This window comes from Zerene cesonia, chromosome 11 (assembly GCF_012273895.1).
Source record: "Zerene cesonia ecotype Mississippi chromosome 11, Zerene_cesonia_1.1, whole genome shotgun sequence".
Lineage (NCBI taxonomy): Eukaryota > Metazoa > Arthropoda > Insecta > Lepidoptera > Pieridae > Zerene > Zerene cesonia.
In genome coordinates this window covers 3,241,836-3,265,690 of record NC_052112.1, presented here as the reverse complement: position 1 = coordinate 3,265,690, position 23,855 = coordinate 3,241,836, and the positions used below count along the sequence as shown (strand labels likewise).

The window sequence follows — 23,855 nt, the reverse complement described above, 5'->3', positions numbered from 1 at the left end:
TTAATAAATCAATTTATACACAGTAACGTTATGCATTGTTATTTTCCAGATCCAAGCGGCGGCCAACCTGCTACTTGAGAGCAAGATGTTCTACGTGCCGTTCGTACTGAACTCCGCTGAAATCAGATAGTATATGGCCGAGCAGGGTTTGTAGTTCTCGATGTACGAGCGGCAGACTCCTCGCTCGCGTTGCCGCGCCCTCGTCTTATGAATCCGCGGCCGACGCGCACCACCCTGTGTTCACCACCGGTTAGCACGAACACTCGTTGCCGCTGTTGTTCCTACGCTTCGGGTATCGACAATAAAGTCCTCGACGATTGTATCCCGCCTACCACGATAGTCAGCGCGCGAGCTGTTGCAAACATCTGGACGATTGATATCGCAAAGAATTCTATTTTAATGTGATTATAGTGCGAACAGAGTGCGGTACGTTATAAGTAATGCTGAGTCGATGTGTGTTTTGGTATATTGTTTAGAACAGGAATTATAACGTCCCAATTGACAGACTGATTTATGATTAATAGTTATTTTAGGTACCAGGGACTTGAATGCGTGTTTTATACGTGGTAGTGTATACTACTTAGTGTTACATAGATTAAATATATATGATTATGTTGCTATTTAAATTTGTCAATCGGAGAACCGCATAATATATTATTTCTGTAAATAGTGTAATTTTTATAATAGGTGTTAGATAATAAGTCGTTGTTTTTAGAAAGTTGTTTCTTGTAAATGAAATATTGCTGTTTTAGTTTGCATTTTATATCGTCTAGAGTTTTACCAGTAGAATTATTTTTACTGGATGTGTATTATTGAAAAGTTTAATTTAATTTTGTATGACTTATTCGTAAGTAGAACTAAGTACCTATTCTCAGTGTTTACCAAGACTGCTTGTATACAACTCTACTGTTAAATCCTAACTTATATAGCAAGATAGTGCGAATCGCACATGAATTTGGTAGTCACAATTCCTACATTTTTCTGCCAACATTTCGCATACAATTGTAAAAAAAAATACTTGACCCAAATTTCTAAATAGCTTGTAACTTCAGTAAATTTATCAAATTGTAAACTTTGTATGTACTTTATTCGCCGTTTTTGTATCTGTGTATACCTGTAAAATTATTTCGTAAAAACGTTGGTTTTAAAATAGTCGTTTGCATGACTATCGTAATAAACAATGTAATCGCTTCCTTTGATGTGTTCAATTGTAATTTTTGCTCAGTGTCTCATTGTGTTTCACGAAATGCTTTTATTAATATTTCGTAAGAATAGAAATCTTCAGTCTGCATAGATGAAACAACATGAAATAATTTTTCATAAGGATTTATTATGTGAACCGTTTACACATTATTTAAACATTTTATCTCGAAAGATTATTCAGACTGCGTGGTTTGTTAAATTTAAACTCCTAATTAATAATACTAAAGCTTAAACAGCTTTGATAACTGAGTGTTAATTAATCATAGTATTTTTATCATAACTAAACATTCACAATTAACTCTAATTAACTTATAACATCATTCATTATTTATTTTATCGTATCATCGTATTATTCACGTTCACCATACATAATCATTGTCGTGATACATTATAATTATGAAAATCACCTGATAAGTACATAACTATATTAAGGGATGTAAAATATATCACACGTTAGTCATAAAAATCATGGTATCGATAGTTTAGTCACCGATTAATATTAAATGGGTACACTAGTGACTTGTACGATTATACATATTCTTTTCATTGCTACAATCAAAATCGAACACGTCCTAAGTGTTTGAAAACAAAACCCGGCAGCTGATGTAGTAATCGCAGTTGGTCTCGTGACTTATCTCATCTCAATATAAAATGTATTTGACTTCGTCACTAGTCACTATTGTGCCTTTAAATTAATTCTAAGTAAAACCTGACGTCTCAACTGACACTGTCAATGATCACTGCCTCTTGTTTTTAAAATTATGTGCCGTTATTAATCTTTTGTATTAACTTTAATATTTTAATTGTAATAAACGTTCCAGCAACGGTGAACAGTTACCATTAGGATAAGTCATCGGCGATGTACGCCAATTAAAAAATTAAGTAATTGTAAAACCAAAAAGTTCGTTATAAGGACTTAGGTTCTAGGTTAAAATTTTGCGCATTAACATCCCTTTATCAATCCTTCAAATGCAGACTTCGGCTCTATTCATCCCATACGACTTTCATGACATTATCATCTTGATGAATTTCTTCTACATTATATTAAAACTATTTAAATATACTTCACTTCACTTTTTTTTACATCTGACATTTTATTATAATTCCTCTGTCATACCTTTGAAAATCATCAAATCATCTAACTAATACTAAGTACATACATCATATTGGGAAATACTAATACCTAGCTACTTACAATGTAGGTACACTAATTCGTAATGAATTTTTTATAAGTTAGGTATAATGTTGTTACTATAAATATTTAATTAGAAAATTCTGTTACCTGAATGAGCGACACGCGTCCGTTCCTCATCGTGTTACCATTAGTTAAGTATTAGGAGATACTTTTGTACATAAATTATGAAAAACAACCAGTTACAATACTGCCATTTTATGCCTAAAGTCATGTTGTTGTTTTCTTTGTAATTATAATTATTACTCGCGATTATTACGTATATGTGATAGGGAAACAGCGACAAAATATCGAAATCACCCTCATTTACTGCTTTCATTGTGATTTTTACGTCTTTTCGAACATAATATTGTTTTTATTATCATACGTATTAATTGTCCTTCATATATGTATGGTGCTTAAAATTTTGTCCATTACAAAAAGGCTTTTTTATAATCATTATTCGGATTACCTACGCATATTTATTATTCATTTAATATTATAACTTAATCTTAAATAATTAGTTCATAAAACACCATCAACACGACGGTGTTGAATCTAAAGTCTGAGGTAAAGATGCCTTTATAGATTTTTAACGTGTATCAATGAAGAACTAGAATAACTGCGATTCGTTCATCGCTCGTCTTATTTCTTTATGATATTGTAAGTATAATGACACTTATTTTGTTAGTAAAATAGTTTAATATTAGTGCAAACTAATAATGGCGATGTATCAAAGGATAAATAGAACGTAAGAATGTTATTGGCGTTGTACAAAGGATAGTATTAGTGAGTAACGATGAAATTGGCGCATTACTGGCGAGTACCTAATTAGAATAGGAAACTTAGCCTATCGAGGCTATACTTTAGTACATAAACAGTAATTTTCTGCTTTACGTTGCTCTTCTAAATTAATATGTTAGAATTAAACATTGTGTGAACTGTGAATACATTTTTAACATCCACGAAATGATAGAAATTATGAGAAGTAAACTTTTATTTCTGCTTTTTGAATCTACACTTATATCAATTTGAGAGGTTTAATTTCAAGTTTTCATAGATACATTTAATGTACAGCGATACAACTTAAATGTTTACATGATATTATTATTTTAGGAATCTAATAATAATAATTATTGTACTATACACCGCTGGTATAATAATTGTAGCCTAACTTCTTATATTCGAATACATATAATACAGAAGTCAGTAATTGCCTAGATACTATCGCGAAAATAATTTGACTGATATAAATTAATTAATCTTAATTCGTAAGTGTATGATGTTAATATATTTATAAGTTAAAATCAAGAAAAAAAATATGCATTTCACACTTTCTATATAACCCGATAGACATTGAATATTTGCATCTAATATGCGACAACAATATTTTCACATTTTAGAGTAAGTTTGTTGTGTATAAAATAGCATTTCATGTATGTATGTATTTCGGTAAAAGGAGGGTTAAAACTATGTACATTAGACGTTGTATTAAAATAGTTACAAGACGATTGTAAAACCATAATAAGAGAATATATATTTGGAAATGTTGATAAGTGTTTGTTGTATGTAATTAATTGTCATAGATGAGATTTTGAACTCAAAGGGCAAATATATATACATATATCTTTATATATATACATTTATTACTACAAGTTATACCCCAAGTTTAATTATTATAAATTAACCGCGTTCGTTACGTTTAGACAAACACGTGCGCTTCATGTTATTTATTTCTTTCATACTTACAACAAAGACTTCTAAACGAACAATACCATTATTAAGTGTTTACATATTTAGAATCGCCACGGGATGTTTACCACGCAGTCTCACATAAAGTGCCTCACATAACAATTTTGTGTACAACCGAAGTTATAACATCATTATCATAAGAATTCAATGGTTGAGTGTGCTGTTCACGTATTTATAATAGTTGGGCTCGCTCAATTTCAAGACTTATCGCTTCAGAAATAGTGTATTTTTAAGTATTCAAATACCTTAGGGTTTCTATGTTTATTGTAGCAAATCACATTAGTTGCTGATTGTAAATGTAATGTTTCTCGATGGAAAAGGCTGTTGTTAAAATTCGACCAAGTTAAGATTTGACTGTTAGTAGGTACTATTGATTTTGATGTCTGTATTTGGATTTTCATGTCTCGTTCGAGTGGTGCGCCGGGTAATGTAAGTCAAAGAATCGTGTACTGGTTTGCCAAGAGAAGTTACCTACAGTTGTGTTTAGTTAGAAATGCAAAACGTGTTTGTACTTTAATTTGTTTTTTAGTTGTACTCTTGGAAATCAATGGTTAATAACTTAAGAAAATAAAATGTATGTGAAATATTTGTTTGTTTTCTTTTTTGGTGTGCTAACAACAATTTCCGCTTTAGACGGCGTGGGTTCAATGAAAGTTACGATAATCATTTCTTAATTATCCCTCAAGTTTTGTTTAAGTGACAAAGAATAACCAATATCCATTTACAAGGGTCTATCTAAATATTTTTGGCAAATAAAAAAATACGGACACTTTCCTTAAAATACAGACACAGTTATTCAGCATTTGTATTTCGTAATTCTTGATTAGAGTACCAAAAAGTAGAGCCTTCGTATAAGGAATACGCAATAGGTATTGTTATACTACTCTCTGGTATTAACTAAACATGTAAAATTTCAGATTTAATTATGTAGTCACTAATAAAATATATCAGCATGACGTATAATGACAGAAGTTTGCTAACGCAAAAAAATTCTAAAGATAAAATTTATCAGTGAAACAGATGTAAAATGCATCTCCGCAGTGGGTGAACATGACATCACGTCGGTGCTCACTTTTTTCTTCTATTAGATGCATAAACATTTTTTGTTATCTGATGACATCACATACTCATTTTTCAAATCATCGGGCTTCGTTATGCAAAAAGGATGATTACCATGCCATAATGGAAGAAAAAAAAGGATGATTAATGTACAAATTTATGGTCAATCCGAACATTACGACTAAGCTAAGCTGTGCAAAAATTAGAGCGCTCCGATCCTCAACTTTTTATTGACTATCGGTAATATCGGTAAATACAAGGATTTTTTTTTAAATAAGTTGTTAAATTTTCGTTATTAATGCGACAACGATTTGAATAATGCTCACACGATTAGGCTGCCCCCATGCGCGCCTTATTGTGTTTACGTAATCAGACCCCTGAAGAACCGCCATCCTAGTACAAATCTCCAATTTTATCTATAGATCGTCGTCGATCTTCCCTCTAAAAATAATCAACCAACAATTTCCATTAAGATACCAACACCGTAAGGCTGTCTAGTACCGCGCCATCCAGGGCACCTTAAAAAATATAGCGATTAATACAAGTGAGTGATAGATGGCGCTTATTGTAATATTGTATTTCACTAACAACACGATTATTATACGTACATTAACAAATAATAAGATTATTCACATTTATCATAAAAAGCAATTAATTTCCATACTTTTCAATAATAATGTTCATATATTTTTTTATATGTTATCTATTCCCGTGGTAACACTTTCTCTGTTCTCTTTTGAGCTCCCACTGTGATTGTCATCCTCATTCATCGAATCTGCCAATTGCCAATTGTCAAAGTCATTTTGGCTTACCTACCGCCACATGTTACGATAGTGTATTTTTCAATAAAATTTGTTTTATAGAATATACTTCAAAATGGTAATCGATTTTTTTTTTTTTTCATAAACCGTAGATGTATTGCAACAGTAGTAAAATAAGACTATTCGTATGAAGATATTCGGTGCGGTGTATAACTAATGAGTCGATTCTTTTTCAGAAACCCCTAATGTTGCAAGGGCACGAACGTGCTATAACACAGATAAAATACAACCGTGAAGGAGACTTACTGTTTTCTGCAGCGAAAGATGCTAAGCCAAATGTCTGGTGGTCACTAAATGGTGAACGATTGGGCACATTTAATGGTCATGGTGGTGTAGTTTGGTGCCTTGACGTTGACTGGCAAAGTATCAATCTTATTACGGGCGGTGGTGACAGTTCTTGCAGGTATATTGAACTTATGTTATAAATATTTACATCACATAATTTATATAAATCTTGACATAAATGTAGTTTGTACATTTGGTTAGTTAATCACTATGTTATTGATGCTGACAAGAAATCTGCCCTGAGATTTTTCTGTTACTGTTGTCGTATAATGTATTATAACCACGATTACTTAAAGCTAATAATAGAAGTCTCAACTGTTGCGAAGATGTTTTTGCTTTCATTACAAATCAATTTCTTTCACAAATTTTATGAACAGAAAATACTTAACCTTTATTTAATTTAATAAACAAACTAAGAAGGAACTTTCTAATAATTTTTACCATGAAACACACTAAATTTTTTTTGAGATACATATTTGAGTTTTGGCTCTTATGAAGATGTCATACTTTTTATGTTATTAATTTTATTTCTTCTTTCATACCAGATTATGGGACTTAGAGACAGGTAAGAATATTGCAACCATTAAGACAAATTCTTCTGTGAGAACATGCAACTTCAGCTTTAGTGCCTACCAAGCTGCTTATACAACAGACAAGGCTATGGGACACCCTTGTGAGGTAAAGTTTGAGAAATTTATAAGAAATTTTCATCATAATCATATCTTGTGGATATTTAAATCGAAGTTAATGAAATAAATAAGAAGCATCCAATCATACTTGCACTTATAATTAGTATTCATGCAAGTTTTGTATACAGAAATAAAATTTTAGTAGTATTTTAGGCTTGACATGTCCGATTATTCCTTGTTTATCTCAAGGAAGCATTTAATTAGAATAAAAAAATATCCTATCACGCAAGTGAGCCAATACCCTGTCTGTATACCAAATTTCATCAAAATAAAATCAATTCAGTAGTTCCAGTATGATTGACGGACAAACATAGAAAGAAACATCAAACTTTCACATTTATAATATTACTGTGAAGTGTGATTAATCTGGTGCAAGATATATGTGTATTAAAATATATACATTATATATTTTAGGTGTTCATTATTGACACAAGAACAATTGATGACTCCATCTCATCTGCATCGCCAATTCTGAAATGGGAAATTACCGATTCAAAGGTGACATCAATGATTTGGGGTTCCCTTGATGAAACCATCATTACAGGTCATGAAGCTGGAGACCTTATTCAATGGGACTTGAGGGTATGTTGTTATAAGTCAAGTATAAATTTATACGATAGCAATAGAATAAGAAGCTGAACCAATTAAATAATGCATGCCAGTCTACAATATTGACAAAAAAAAATGTTTTCTTTTTTCATTTTTTATTTTGACACCACACTATAAATATTTTTAAGTAACATTAAAACTCTCATTTATTAATTGTTACTATTCTTTATGATTAGGCTTCTGTGCCTGCCATAATTATACTTTTCACTTTTCGCTGATCTACTTTACTAATGCACTAAGAAATGATAGTCAACTAATACTACGTATAATTTATTTTACATTATTTTTTAGACTGGAAAGAAGATCCACTCAATCAAGGAACACTCCCGTCAAATAAACGACATGCAATTATCTCGCGATGGTACAATGTTTATTACCGCATCAAAAGACCAAACGGCGAAATTGTTCGACACAAGCTCTTTGGAATTACTAAAGGAATATAAAACCGAGCGTCCTGTTAATTCTGCAGCTCTCAGTCCCATACTGGATCATGTTGTTCTGGGTGGAGGACAAGATGCAATGGAAGTAACAACTACATCGACGAGACAAGGTAAATTCGATGCGCGATTCTTCCATCTTGTATTCGAAGAAGAGTTTGGACGTGTTAAGGGTCACTTTGGTCCTATCAACAGTTTGGCATTCCATCCAGATGGTAGAAGTTACGCTTCTGGTGGTGAAGATGGTTATGTTAGAGTACAGAGTTTCGACCAAGCCTACTTTGATTATACTTTTGATTATAACAGGGAATAAATCTTCATAATCGTAATATTATATAATTAATAAACACCACAATACCATCATAGATATTTGTAAGTGTCACAATTCCAGTTCATGTTGGCTTTCTCATCATTCTGTAGCCAAAAAATAAAATATTTAATAAATGCAAACCATCGTTTTATTTGAATTGCTTCCTAATAAACACTTGCAATATCATTCCATTTTTTTAATGAAGAATGAATGATAAACAGAAATTAATATTTAAATAAGAAATTACAGTACTATTTGTGACACAGCTTTTATTGTATATAATAAAGTCACCAAATTATTGATTAACAATTTATTGTATAGAATTACAAACATGAAATACTTATATATACAAATTGCACTTAAATTCACAAAAAGTATGGGGTAGTATGTTGTGGAGGGACTTCTCTTTCACTATTTGGTACTGCTTGAAAAATTTTTGCATTCCAATCATTCACAGTTTTGAATTCCATAATAGATGCTACATTACCACATCTGTAGCAATAATTAGGTGCTGACCAAACTGTGACCAATCTTTTATCAAACATATACTTGTAACCTAAAAAAAAATTATATTATTTAACATTGAAGGTTGCAAAATAAATTTGAAAATTCAATTCTATATAATTTGAAGAATCCAATTACTTTCAAAAATTATGAAAATATAAAACATTTTCATACCATCATTAACAAGTTGATGAGCTCTGCATATTAAATTTAGGTCATTATAATTCATAAACAGCTCTGTTACCAGTATACCAAACAGCCAACCAGCTCCACGAGGACTTATTGCCCTGTTGGTTATAGAATTATTTATTAGTAAAAGTCCTGTACAGTATTTGAATATGTATAATATATTTTTTGTCTTAGACTCCTTACTCCATAAATCCTATAAAAATCAAAAAGGCATTGTCTTAAGTTGTAATGTAATTAGCTAACCAAACAACATCTTATAGAGACATTATCTTGTTTTTAAATAGCAGGAAAGTCATGAAAATTAATGCAATAAATACTTCGAATAAAATGTTATGTGAATGTGATATAAATGCCTCAGAGTGCCTTAAACTTTCGGGTTAACCCTCAATAACAACTATACTATATCTTATACCTTTAAACGAGCAATTCTTGTATATATAAATAAATATATATATATATATATATATATATATATATATATATATATATATATATATATATATATATATATATATATATATATATATATATATATATATATATATAATTGGAATCTTGGAATCGGCTCCAACGATTTTCATGAAATTTAGTATATAGGGGTTTTCGGGGTCGATAAATCGATCTAGCTAGGAATCTTTTTTAGAAAATGTCATATTCGTGTTTTATCGACTTAAGCTTAGCGACTCTTCCTGACGCCAATAGATGGCGACTAATAATACTAATACTTTTTTTTCTTCCTGACATCTATTGGCGAATAATAATAATACTATTCTTTGGCGAATAATTAAAGTTCCAGCAGATGGCTTTGTTAAGTAACGAAGTCAATGACTGTTTGTCTTTTGAGGTTAGACTAATTGTTTATATTGTTTTGTGTTTTATAAATGCACGTGTTCACTTAAAAATGCCTAAACGATCTTGGAAAAAACGCTTATAAACAATCTAACTTCACGAAGTAAAACCGAGCAAAGCTCGGTCATCCAGGTACTACTATAATATACCATCAGGTGAACCACCAGCTCAGTTGCCCACTATGACATAAAAAAAATGACTACATCCATTAGGCAGTTGTGTAGAATTGCAGTACATTCTTACTACAATTAAACTTATATTCAATATACACCTTCTTTTTATTTCTTACACTTACATGTTAACACATGACTTATATTTACCATTTTTCAATATCTTCATCATCAGTTGGATCTGACCAAAGTAAATCACAAAATGCACCTCTGTGAGGTATCTGTTGATTTCTATCAATACAACGTATTTGATCTAGCATTGATATCTCCGGAGATAGCCCTCCATGTACGCAAAGAATTGTTTCATCAATGAGCTGAAAAAAAACATATATTTTTTTAAAACATTTTTGTAAATTACTGATTTATATTTGCACCATTAATTAACAAAAGAAATTTTAATCTTTTCACATTTTAAATAAAAAGATTAAATTTAACAATGGCTATATACATGGCTTATAGTACACTATTAATGGCTTAGCATTGGCTTTTTGGCTAATAGCTTGTCATATCTTTAAATGTTTATGAAAAAAACTTACAGCTGCAACTGTCAGCAAGTCAAATACACGGCAACAGTCCTTCCAAGCATTTGCATTGCCATATTTAGTAAGGCATTCATCATAAAACCCATATACCCTGGTGATTTGACATGTTTCATGATTCCCTCTAAGCAAAATTATCCTAAAGAAACCAATAATAAATTATAGATAAGCAGGTGATATCAATTTACTGTTGGTCTGAGAAAATTTAACAACTTAATGAAATACACCTCTAACAAAATATCAATTGAAATATAATCTAGAGAAATTGAGTAAACAAAAATAGGCATATTTTTTATTGGATTTTCTGCTATTCATAAATATTAAATTTTAACTTGAAAAGCTCAATATTTCTCACCTGTCAGGATACCTAGCTTTTAATGCCATTAAAAGTGTTAGTGTTTCAAGGCTGTAGTATCCTCTATCTACATAATCACCCATAAATATATACTGTGTTTCAGGCACTTGCCCACCAATATTAAATAATTCTTCTAGATCATAAAACTGCAAAGGAAAACTTCAAATCATACACTATACTAAAACCACACTCATATGAGAAAAAAAAACATATTATTTATTTAGTCACACTACAAAGGAATAAACACAATGAATTATTGTCTAGATCATCTACTATTTTTTATCAAAAACTAGTTGTAAATAACTTTTGATTCACTGTGAGACTTTAACAGATTAATAAAAAATAATACGAAAATATAAATAATGTTTATCCATATATCTCTGTGTGTATTTGATACTCCTCCGGGTGTAAAGTCCTTAACAGCTGCACCAATTTAATAAAAAATTTATGTGGATTTGAGAATGGTTTAGGTTCACAATTCGAATACGAGCAGTTTCGACCAAAAGCTAACATTAACAAAAAGCAGGAGTATATTCGCTCTCTTGAAATAAAGACATACCTGTCCATGTATATCACCGCATACAGTTACAGGTGTCTGCACCGGTTGAACATTCGGCTCTTCAAGGAGAAGATCACAAACTATGTTGCATAGTTCTCTTAAATCGTCTTCAGGCAGATATTTACACCTTTTTGCAATCTCAATCCACTTGTCAACGTCCCCCATCATGATTCAAATTAATAAACTACCTAATTTGTAACGAAAAATTATATTCGAGAGACAAATAACAGGCGAAGCAAATATAATAGGAATTAAAGGCTTAATAAACGGGAAGAATAAGTTTTTGATAGCAGTAGCGGAGGAATTTTCGATAAATTGAAATTAGTTTTACCTACAACTTCAGTGAATTGTAGAATTAGAATAATTCTCCACAAAATCAAAATGTCAATGGCAATTGGCATTAAGATCACAGATTAAGCAATGGTAGGAGAAAAAAACATTACGATTCGAAGATGGCTGATAAACTATAGAGCAAAGATGATCGATAAAGTGTTAAAAAACCTTATTTATATAAAAAGAAAAAGCTTGTATGTTTTATTTGCGATAGTTCAGTTTTTGCAAAAATATGTTCTTTTGTGCAACATATCTATTAATTTGTTTTTTCTTTCTTTTATGTCATAGCGGGCAACTGAGCAGTTCGCCTGATGGTAAGCGATCACCACTGCACATGAACATTCGCAAAGGTAGTGCCTCTGCCAATGCGCTGCCCGCTTTTACGGGGTAAGGGAAAAGGAAAAGATTAACGACTGAAAAGAAGGAATGGACTGGGACGAGTGAGGAAAAGAAAACGGGCCTCCGGCTCCCCCACTCACCGTACAAAACACAGTGCATGCCACTATTTCACGCCGGTTTTCTGTGTGGGGTGTGGTACTTCCCCGGTGCGAGCTGGCTCAATTCGTGCCGAAGCGTCCTCGACTCCCTCAAAAAACTTGTTTACAACAAATATACACAGATAGAGTAATTGAAGTCGATGGAGTGACTAAGCTATTTATAAAAAGTTAAATGTTGTAGCGCATTATTTTGTACTTGAACATTAAGCATTAAGCAAATATCGTTTTACCGAACCACTCGACGAATACAACATTTGGTGTTGAAGAAGCGTTTAAATTTTCAAAAACCTTGTATCAATAAACGATATATAAAATTTAAAAAATCTTAGCATAATTGACATCACTGTCAAACTTTGCGAAACACTTTTTGGATGCATTGGTGAAAACGGAGAAGGTAATAATCAGATGCAACAAATATAAGTGTTAAATTAGAATTTTACTGTTGTTTTTCAAGAGAGAATGAATACGAACTTACCTTTGAATTTTTCCACTACTCTCCGCTTATTCATTTTATCTCAATTCTCACAGTGACCCCTCCACTGTCCATTTTTTTCTGGCCACATCCTCAATTCTTCGCTACTCTGACACATGTTTCGCTCGAATACCGACAAAAACCATTTAAGTAGAGATTTGGTGCATTTACCTTCAATATAGTTTTGTTTCTTTTCAGGTATAAAGCGTCAAGAAATTAATCTTGATCCTGTATCTCTATGGTACACATTATTTACGTGTTTGTTTTCAGTTATAAACAACTTACGATAATATCTAACAACGATTACTGTAAACAGCCGTAAAATGACGGCGTCGTCCACCCTCGATCCTAAATTACGAAATCGACTAACAAGATATCTACATACTGGAAATGAAATTCCAAGATACTATCCGGGATGTTGGACGACACATAAATATTATGAACTGGATAAATTACCGGCATTGAATGAAGTCTTTGAAACCGATCCTAACAATGTAGAAGTTGTTAACATCATCTTGAAGGTAAAATATTGCGTCGTTTTTTGAAAATATGTAACATGTAAAATTTTTGCAAATTGAATTGAATTTATAATATAATTTGTTTAGGCTTATGAAAATGGCTGGTACACACGTTTCGAAACTATAGCATTTGCTTTGACAAAGTGCATACTTTTGGGTTCATGTGCTGTCAAGGAAGCTTCTTACAAAGCGGCCTCTCAAGTATGCAAGACTCCAGAAGAAATGTTGCAATTTAATAAGTTTACAAGGCTCTTGCACACTGGTATGTAACATAATACTTTTTATTGAGTGTGTTATTAGAAACAAAATATTATTATGAGTGAATATAAATTTAATAATAAATGTAAACTAGTTTTTTTTATTAAAGAATTAACTTTATGCTCTTGAGAAATTGAATGAGTCCTTGAGAATAGACATTTTAAATGTAGACCTTAATAAGTATTAAAATATGTATAATATATAATATATGTGTTTAAGTATTTTCTTTTATATTTACCTAATTTGTTATTAGGTAATGGAAGAGGCTGGTGCAAACATGTGTGGGAGTGGTACACATCCAAGGATCCCATAGAGCTTGCAAAGGAAATGACCAGAGTCCGTGCAAGACATGGCCGATCGCATAAAACTCTGTTGCGTAAATCACATTTAAAGATTGCTGAAAATGATCATGGTAAGAAAAACTGTGAAATGTGAACTAATGAAATATTCTTCAAATTATTATTGATCAATATATAAATTGCTGACTTGCTTTTTACAAAAATATAGTCTCATTATTTTATCTAATGTTATTTACATAATAATTTTGTTTTTACTCATTTCTTACTTTAAAGTGAAGTGATTTCATTTTATAATTTGCATATAGTTACTCTGTATATAGTAAAACTCGACAGTTGAAAATTGTATTTTGAAGAACTCAAGTTTATTGCTTTTACTGCAAACAGAAAATTTTGCTTTTGATTAGAAAAAATTAAATTAAATTAATAATACAATTAGTATTATAAATGTAGCATGATTGCATATAATGTTAATAACATTGCTTCTTTAATTAGTGTGCTCAACTGTTTTTAAATATTGCATGTGTCTCAGATGTGCATCTGAGCTGAAATTATAATTGACCATTTATTAACACTTTATGCATAAGAAATCCAATGATATCAATAATCTTTGTATAAACTTAATTAAAATTGCATTATTTCTAGCACTAATTAGATTTATAATTAGTTTTCTTATCTATATTAATGCTTTGATAATATAAAGCTGAACAGTTTATAGGTTCATTTTTTTAGAACTTTTGAGTTATATAGTACTTTTTTTGGAGAAAGGCTATAGGTTGTATAACATTATATATGATGTGGGTGAAATAGAGAAGCACAGCCAGTTAATAAATCTTTATACATTATTACCTTACTTATGTAATCATTTATTCTAACCTTTTTTCTTTAAGCTTTTGTGAACTGTTTCAATAATTTTTGAGCCTTTTGTCCTTCACATTTATTATAACTTAATATCATTACAGCAAGAGAAGCAGTAGTGAAGTATGCACTTTTTGGTCTGAAACGCGCAAAACAACTATTGGGTGAAGTTGAGGGCACTAAGGAAGTATTTGATTACATCCAGAAAGTTGAGGATATGCGTCACTGCGAGGATCCAGTGGCAGCAGCAATTATGGCTGAACAAAATAACTTCACTTTGGATCATGTCCCAGGACATCTCCTCACATCACAAGAGGTTTGAAATTACATTATAAATGATTTTACACATGTTAATAGTATTTTGTTGTTTCAAATCTTTGGTTCTTAATAATTAGGTCATTGAAAAATTTTAACAATCAGTATTTGAGGCAAGTTAATAAAAAAAAGCTAAAAATTTATCATTTCACATTGAATTATGTGTGTCAATGACGTTTTAATCCTGGCAACATTTTATATCAGGATTAAAACTTCATTGATAAAAATGTCATCTTAGTATCGGCTATGTAGGCAGTGGTGATTACTTCTCATTGGTAAACCACTAAATTCTTTACACACAGTATAAAATGTACCAATGCTCTGGTAATTTGGAAAAACATTTAGTTTTGTTTAATTATAAGCATTAAAATTACTCAAGTAAATTAAGACCTTATTTAATATTGTACATCACTCAGGTATGGAATGCTATATTGCCACAATTCAAACTACAAGACCTGTTGTTTAACATCCAACGCATCCACAACATGGGTTTCCTGAACAGTGAATCAACCACAACGGCCATTTTGGTCTCCCTGCTCAACAATCAAGACACTATAAAAAAATCAACAGTTACTCCGATCGAAGTTTATATCACTCTATGCAACTATAAGAAGAAAACCAGGTAAGAAAATAACAAATTCTAATGAATTTAATATAAACTTGTTTATTTATGAAATAGAAGATATTTTTATGATGAATTCTTATTAACTTGTACTGAGATACATTTTTGTTAATTCAATTTAAAGAAAATGAAAACATTTAACATTAGTACTTGTAAAGGAAAATATGTATGTATAAAATGTAATGAAAAAGTAACAGTTATTTTCGGGCTCTCTTATGAGTACCAAATGTAATATAATGCAACATTAAAATGTAAATTTTCTTATAAAATCGTTTATTTACATCTTTAGACCTCTAAAGTTCGAGAAGGCGAAGGTAGCCCTGGAAAAGCAACAACGCCGTCGCGCTCGACAGATATTCGACTGCAAGACTCAGCTATGGGAATGGACTGTCACCCGCCGACACCCTAAAGAAGTGAAAAATTGGGGTTAGTATTTTTATGAACTATTTATTAAGAAAATAAAATGTTTTAACCCTCATAGGAGGCCTGTGTACCAGCAGTGAGAACATATATGATGATTATGTGATAAATGACACAATTTATCCATTTGGTATCAAACTATACGAAGCTTTGTTATTATTTTTCTTCGTATCACATTTTATACAATAAAATAATTAGATTGTCACAAAAAATTTAACCGACTTGATGGTAAAGGTAAAAAAAATCTGCACAGATGAATTACGATCCGGTTTTTGGGAATCACACAAAAAAGTCTATCAATTGATCTTTCATGATTGTTTATTGAGCATTGTTACAACACTGTGAAAGGAATATTAATTATTTAGGTTCAGTGATTGTAAAGTCTTTTAAATTATTATAATATAAAATATTTAGTAATACTATGCTTAATACGCGCGAATTATAAATAAGATATTATTTCATATTTTAGCTGCTGCTTGCGACTTATCAATAGCTCTAAAAATTAAGTTTTACGTAGTATAATTTAAATAGAATATAAAGATATATAAATTATATTTAAAGTACAATAAAAAAAGATCATCAATCATTCTTATTAATATTCTATCATAAACGGAAATAGCAGTTAATTAGCATTAACATTATTATATGAAATAATGCATATAATACGATAAAAATACTTATACCATACTTATACAGTGTACAATATAATTATAAAATTTGAAATCCTGATAATGGACCTTCAAGGTGAAAAATATCTTGTTGTGCCCTGACCTAGTTTTTGCAACATTTGTATTACCAATGGTTTCAATACAATAACTGGTTAAATGACATGACAAATGATATCAAAATATATTCCTCTGGAGCATTTTTAAATAGACATATACCAACAGTATTTGTACTTTTGAATATTGCTAAAATTTTCATAGTGTTTACGATAAATTTAAAGATCTTTCCAGATGTATTGCTCGGAAATTTGTCTGTTGTTATCACTCATATTAATTAGATGAGGAAAGTTCGTAAAGTGTGATATGTATGACATTATTTTGTTTTATTAAAAGCCTAGTATATTATACTTATTTGTTTGCTCCCATGGTATTGAAACTCCGAAGTCTGTTTTGTCCTTCCTCTTGGCCTTTAAGAACACGTAGGTGCCAACTCGATCTCACCAGCAATACTTAGGTCGTCCAACCGGGCGTCGGCCCGATGGCCGGCCAAAGTAGGCTTTTCAAACCTAGTTCCTGTCCCATTCGTTTTACATAACTAAGCCATTGTTATTGTATTGTTGTCTTCTATATTATTATATGATATAATTAAAAGAATACTTTATTACATAGGAATCGATCAGCCACCCAACCCGGCTGTATTGGCTGCACTCAACAAGCTCATCGACCAGACTTGGACCCTCACTCCCGCTACTAAAGCTCGCTATTTGATCACTTTGGACATGAGACACCACATGTTTAAAGGTAAGTTATTTATTTTATAATTGACACTAATAAATGATATATTGTTACACATTTATAGCAATAATTATTTGAATGCAAATAGTTACGAAGGATGAATAGTTCTATTTTAGGATAGCTTTCATTGTCAGGAAATCTTAACATTTGTAGTTTAACAACCTCTACGCCCTGCGGTTTCATTCGCGTAAGTCCGTATCCCGTAGGAATATCGGGTTAAACAGTTGCCTATGTGTTAATCCAGTTGTCCAGCTATCTACGTACCAAATTTCATGCAATCGGTCCTGTAGTTTTAGCGTGAAAAAGTAAAAAACATACACATACATCCATCCTCACAAACTTTCGCATTTATAATATTATTAGGATAGTATTATGACGATTCAAAAGTTAATCATAAATAAACATGTTTAGAAACGCATTTTTAATAAATGTTTTAGTTTGATTGTTTGACCGAATATTACCGTTTAAACATAAATGACTATAAGCAAAGTTGAGTTTTTACAATTACTTTTCAAACAGGTCGCCATTTCTGCAAAAACTACACGATTCCCAAGAAGGGTAAGAAGACAACGACCAAGAGTACGCCCGCCACCGGCGGCGGCGACGCCGACAACGAGAAGACCGAGAGCAAGAAGCATTTGTTCGCTGAGTGCTTTTATAATAAACACGTCACTCCTGGACACGCTGGTAATTATAAATTTTATTTTTATTATATCTGTTTAGATTTAAAGTATCACTAGCTGCACGCCCCGGCTCCGCCCGGGTAGTTATTTATAGTAATTGAAATAATAATATAAACTATCCTATCTCTCAAGTTGGATCGAACTGCACATGGTGTGCGAATTTTATTATAATCGGTTAAGTGGTTTAGGAGTCCATTGAGGACAAACATTGTGACACGAGATTTATATATATTAAGATTATGTAGTAGTATTATGAAATATGCAGTTGGTCATCTATTTTATGTGTTGGTTCCTCATGTCACCATGATATATATATATTGTTATTTTTACATTATAATGCAGGTTATGTTGTATGTTTTACTGCTATACACGGTCAGTGGTATAGAATGCCTGTGAAATAATTTAGCCTTTATCGGAATTTGAATTAGTATAATGTGTGTATAATTTATTTTTCCTCCTTTTTTAGCTATTATCCTGGCACTGCAGCTGCTGAAGCGCGAACAAGAAGCTAAGATCGCCGTATTCACTGAAGAAGGCATTGATCTTGTGTCCATTGAACGTAACTTCAGCAACATTGAGGAAGCCGAATTTGTTCTCAGGGTAAATATTACATACTAGCTTCCCGCCCGTGGTTTCGCCCGCCTCCATATAGTTCTTTCCTTTTAAACCTCCCCTGGACTATTCAGAATGCACCAAAACCATGATTATAAAGCCAGTCCAGCCATTCTCCAGTTTTAGCGAGACTAACGAACAGTAATTGATCTTGTCTTATATATAGAATTCTCGTGTCACAATGTTAGTCTCTATACTCCTCCGAAACGGCTTGACCGATTCCTCTGAAATTTGGTAAGCATATTGGGTAGGTCTGAGAATCGGCTAACATCTATTTTTCACACCCCTAAATGATAAGAGTAAGGCAGAACAGCGTTTGCCGGGTGCAGCTAGTTTTTATATATAAGAGTCTTCGAAGCTGGATATCAAGTGGAACCTATAAAATGCCTTACTTATATCCTGCTAATTAATAAACTTACATTATCTATCGTAGATTAAACCATAATAAAATTTAATCTTCATTTTTTTTCCAGAAAGCCAATCTAGGCCGTGTCCAAATGGACGCTCCGATCGAATGGGCGAGCAAGATGAACATGAAATTCGATGTGTTCATCAACATGATCGACCGTTGCACTCGTTACATGGAGCTGGACCTCACGGCCCGTGGGGGGCGAGGCCCCGGCGGGCGCTATGGTCCGCCGCCGCCCGCTGACAAGGAGATCATAGATCACTGCCCCGTTAGGGCCCTGGAGCGCTATCGGGCAAAAATGGGCGTGCCGAAGGCGAAGTAAGAGCTACTTTTGATTAGAGATTTAGGAAATTTTAAAAACGTACAACTTGATAAGTGTATTTTATACGATTCGATTCTTAACGTCGATGAATGGTACAATTTAAAACAAATGTCATTTTAAGAAACTGTCCTTTTTGGTCAACTAAAAATTAATCATCTTAACATCAGTAAAAGTTAACCTTTGCATACATCCTAAAATCATAATTTATATACTAGCGGTCCACTCCACCTTCATCCGTGGTACGCTTTTTTCTCCATAAGACATGAGATATTACAATTACAGGCTGATCGTGTTGTCCCTCGCGTCGCACCGCGTGGGCACCACGGACGGGTGCCACGAGGGCGTGCTCGACATCGTGGGCATCGACGAGCACGTGCCCAAGGTCATGGACGCGTTCGTGCGCGGCGAGTTTCAGTGAGCGCGGCAACGGTGCGCCCGTATGCGTTCGCGTTCGCGTGAGATGATTTTGTGCTTTGTGTTTTCGTATTTATGCTTTAGAATGCAATTGTGTAGAGGTTATCGCGTTATTCGAGCGTTTTTAGACTTTTTTTTTTTATTTGGAAAAACAATAGTTAATATTAATGTTTATATGTTGCAAGAGCACTTTCAGCAAGATCTCCGTTTGAATCGTATGAATTGTTAGAATAGTATGTTGAGGAGAAAATTTTTAATTCTTCACATATAAATAAAATCATTGGAAAGTTTCGTTGCAAGCTCTACTTGGAAGTAGTTCATTCTTGTATATCGATTTATAATCTTTTAAAGATTAAATTTACATCGAATCTGTTGGTTACTACAAAGCTTTAAATGTTAATTGTCTGAACCGGCTTCAACATAATAAATATGCGCTCTATGTTTTGAGATATTATTATACATAAAAAACGAACCGTAAAAAGAGCGTACAAAATCGTCTCACGAGAACGCCGCGCTGTAAATGTGATCAAGATAACAATGGGACGACAATTTAAATTTTAGGTATTTTGTCGCATAATTACATGGCAAAATACCAAATTACCAAAACGCAAAAACATTATTTCTTATTTTCCAGCGATAATATAATATATTTATAATCATGTTGAAAATCCAACTACCTTTTGTTTAATAGTCCTATTGTTGTTTTGATCGTATTATTTTTAATTGCGACACTTATGTAACGTAGAAATTAAAGCATCTCTTATACCCACTGACTTTTATTATGCTTCTACGCTGAACTTGCTAAACACCTAAACAAATGAATTTTAGTCTTTGTTTTCCTTACTAATTGCGCTTTTTTGGGTTTTTGTGCAAATTGCCTTAAATACAACCAGCAGTTTTTTTATTTACATGAACAAGTCTTATTTATAAAGACACGATTTTTAAAGTAACTAGCAAGTTTAGCGTATTATTATAATTGAAGTCAGTGATTTACCTCAGTATTTTCGTTCTACTATTGTTTATAAAACACATCACAAAGTCGGGTAAACCATATTGAACATTTTTTTAATTATTTCGTAATTGGCGTGTTTTTTTATACCATTCCACTATTAAAGTATCACATTGAATATAGCTCACCCGAATTTGTGAAGCAAATATACCATACCGCAATGTGTTCCGAACCTCAGTCATAAAAGTACATAATATTTTGATAAATTGCTTGTTTGAATTTTCGGTTTGAGAGTGAAATTTATAAAATCAATGGTTAATTTTTACGACCGGTTTCTATATTCAATCTATGTAAAAAATTCTGACATGGTTTTATTTGTTTTGTCTGACATAATAGTCAAGGCAAGTCTTGGATCTAAATATCAATGAAATATAGAAACCAGTCCTGTGTGGTTCGGTCACAACGTTACGAATGAAATATCGACCTTAAAATGTTGGTAGTTTTATAGAATGTTGGGTTCTTTTATCGAGATATTTTTCATGGTTTTGTTCTGTATTTAAATTAATAAACAAGACCACCCTAGTTGCAAAAAAGATATAAAACCATTAAAATACATTTAAATGCAAATACCTGCAGTAAGATTAGTAACATTATATTTTCTTAGTTATCTACTGTCTGTATACGTAAAAGGGGATAGTTTGGATAAAACGATTTTTATGAAATATTATTCTAAAATAAAAACCTAACATTCGTAATATTTTAATTGTAGTTCTGGACCATTGAATAAAATATATTCTCAGTAAACAATGGTTGTATCTTCCTAGTTAACGTTTGGATCTCTATTTGAAACCTGGTTTGGCAGGCCTTAAGTTTTTGTTTATTATTATTATTATTAATTATTTTGCATATGAATTAAGTGGAAATAAACCATATCTAAGCTTTGAATACTTATGTTTTATAACGTTTTTTTTTGTACGACTCAAGTCGATAGTTGTTGCGTTTCGCTTTGATATGGAAGCTTTTATTATAGCTTAATAAGCATAATCGTTATAAGGGTAAACGTATATTGTTATGATATCTCTAACCCTAGCATAGGCGGTCAATTTAGCCCTTAAAGCGTCTCTCAGTGGACGCGGGGCTAGTTTGTATTGATATTATAAGCTCAGTATATTTGTAGCTTGATATGTAACAGGGTCTTTTTGGTGAAACAAAAATTTCGGCACCTGGCGCTCACTACAATCACGGCTATGTGTTCAATACAGTAAATAGTGACGGAGGTGACAATAGGTGAAATTACTTTTATTTCAGATTATAAAAGAAAATATTTCCGTGAACCAACCGTCATGTTACTTCCGACCGATACATTTGGACGCCAGTACGCCTGTAGTTAACGAGTTTAAATTTTATTTATATTTTATACAATTAACTAAAGTGATGTTGGATGACACTCTTTCCTAATTGCCAAAGCATAATATGCATTTTTATTATCTAGTTTCTGTACTGGCCTTCAATTGTTCGTATGTAGCTGTAGTAGATAATACTAGCATATCTTTGGTCTTTTAGGCTAATAGAAAACTGGTACATGCTCATGTGTTTTTAAAGTCAATAAAATGAATCGCATCCGATAGTGATATAGAAATATTGTTATGGGCAAGTATCAGATTTTCAAACTGTGTGTAGTTAATAGGTGAATCCGTTTCAATATTGGTTACTTTTGTACTGATAAGAACGGAATTTTCAGAATCTGTGATCACTTGGTACTCTCTCGGGTTTAAGTATTTTTTATAACCGTAATGTTGAAAATTTAGAAAGCTCGAAATTACTAGTTACTCTATTTATTGTGTATGTTGTTTTGTTATGGGATACTTTATATACTAATGTTTTAGTAATACGCTAACAGATCAGCGCATTGTTTATTTATTTTCTAACTATAAAATATGTTACTGCTTCATTTATTTTGCAATGCAGTAAGCATTAGACTGTGACAATTGTCAGCCGTTTTCATTTTCTGTTTTTTATTATTGCCTTAGTAAAACGAAAAACATTTTCGTTGTATAAAATAGTTTACTGTGATTATGATGCCTTCGCAACTCTGCAAAAGTTGTTTATGGAATATTACGGGAATTCATGAAACGAAATTTAATACAACAAATGTGAAGTAGAAATAACAAGTTATAAATGTACTCTCACTATATTTTCGTACATATCACGGAACCATTCAATTATCTGTCTACAAAGAAAATTATGATGGTAATTTATATTGGTACTCATAAGTTACAGATGACTTTCAATTAACGAAAGAAGTAAGTTTCTAATAATAATCGATATATTGGTAACTGATTTATTTCTTTTGACATACTCGTTCCTATTTTGGCTTAAATGAAATCAGTGACTGAGGAATTAGAAAGACTGCTACAAATTCCCCATCCATAGCCAAATAATATGCCCACTGTTGAAACTATGGTATCACAACAATCTTTTAAGTAACAGTCCGTCCCATTCGAAAATATTTTAAGTTGCACTCGGCTTTAGTTCATAATAATATTTTGTTTAATCATTCACAGCAGCATATATTTGCACTTGATGAATAACGGAATGTAATAACATTTCAAAAATGTACATGCATGTTTGTTTTTCATGTTAAATAAACTTATCAATATCGTTTGATTGTTTTATTATTAAGAAAAGTTATATTTTTATTATTTATTAAATGGCCTGAGAAGTTTCATAGGTTGTCAAGGAAAATTATATTTTATCAAATAAAACGTTTTTCTAATCATTAAATATAAAAACTTTCATACGGAATTTGGAACAATTTGGTTGCGTACCTTTTTCAGTCCCTATTACATGGTTTTACCTGTATAAGACAGGTAAGTAGACAAAAAGTGTATGGGAAAGTTAGCCATATTAGTATTT

At 31.9% G+C, this 23,855-nt stretch overlaps 4 protein-coding genes across 11 annotated transcripts in view; 3 read left to right on the top strand and 1 right to left on the bottom strand.

Moving 5' to 3' along the window:
* LOC119830015 (hormone receptor 4) overlaps positions 1-4,712 on the top strand; it is a 69,734-nt gene extending 65,022 nt beyond the window's left edge. For all 5 annotated transcript variants that reach the window (XM_038352831.1, XM_038352829.1, XM_038352830.1 and 2 more), the window contains one exon: positions 50-4,712. In XM_038352831.1, coding sequence (XP_038208759.1) covers positions 50-130 — 81 coding nt within the window. In that variant the 3' untranslated portion in view covers positions 131-4,712. The remainder of the gene's footprint in view (positions 1-49) is intronic.
* A 1,215-nt stretch (positions 4,713-5,927) lies between these two features.
* LOC119830110 (eukaryotic translation initiation factor 3 subunit I) lies at positions 5,928-8,476 on the top strand. The gene is made up of 5 exons (XM_038352967.1): positions 5,928-6,064; positions 6,183-6,409; positions 6,837-6,969; positions 7,395-7,562; positions 7,881-8,476. Exons 1-5 carry the CDS (start codon positions 6,062-6,064, stop codon positions 8,337-8,339), a joined length of 990 nt encoding a protein of 329 aa, XP_038208895.1. The 5' UTR covers positions 5,928-6,061; the 3' UTR covers positions 8,340-8,476.
* Positions 8,477-8,631: 155 nt separating this feature from the next.
* On the bottom strand, positions 8,632-12,822 carry LOC119830111 (serine/threonine-protein phosphatase 6 catalytic subunit). 3 transcript variants are annotated; one of them, XM_038352971.1, is made up of 7 exons: positions 12,807-12,822; positions 11,502-11,689; positions 10,943-11,088; positions 10,585-10,726; positions 10,199-10,362; positions 9,015-9,127; positions 8,632-8,892 (listed from the first exon to the last, which is right to left on the bottom strand). In XM_038352971.1, exons 2-7 carry the CDS (start codon positions 11,667-11,669, stop codon positions 8,702-8,704), a joined length of 924 nt encoding a protein of 307 aa, XP_038208899.1. In that variant the 5' UTR covers positions 11,670-11,689; positions 12,807-12,822; the 3' UTR covers positions 8,632-8,701. The 3 variants fall into 3 exon arrangements, with proteins under 3 accessions (XP_038208899.1, XP_038208897.1, XP_038208896.1); XM_038352969.1 differs by lacking the exon at positions 12,807-12,822 and adding an exon at positions 11,833-11,923; XM_038352968.1 differs by lacking the exon at positions 12,807-12,822 and adding an exon at positions 11,745-11,885 and having other exon boundaries at positions 11,502-11,709.
* Positions 12,661-23,601, top strand: LOC119830109. 2 transcript variants are annotated; one of them, XM_038352966.1, is made up of 12 exons: positions 12,661-12,725; positions 13,074-13,324; positions 13,409-13,583; positions 13,833-13,991; positions 14,838-15,049; positions 15,465-15,670; positions 15,960-16,096; positions 17,425-17,556; positions 18,070-18,237; positions 18,700-18,833; positions 19,319-19,572; positions 19,859-23,601. In XM_038352966.1, the coding sequence occupies exons 2-12, from the start codon at positions 13,127-13,129 to the stop codon at positions 19,992-19,994; spliced, it is 1,911 nt and encodes a 636-aa protein (XP_038208894.1). In that variant the 5' UTR covers positions 12,661-12,725; positions 13,074-13,126; the 3' UTR covers positions 19,995-23,601. The 2 variants fall into 2 exon arrangements, with proteins under 2 accessions (XP_038208894.1, XP_038208893.1); XM_038352965.1 differs by having other exon boundaries at positions 13,002-13,324.
* Positions 23,602-23,855: the final 254 nt, after the last annotated feature.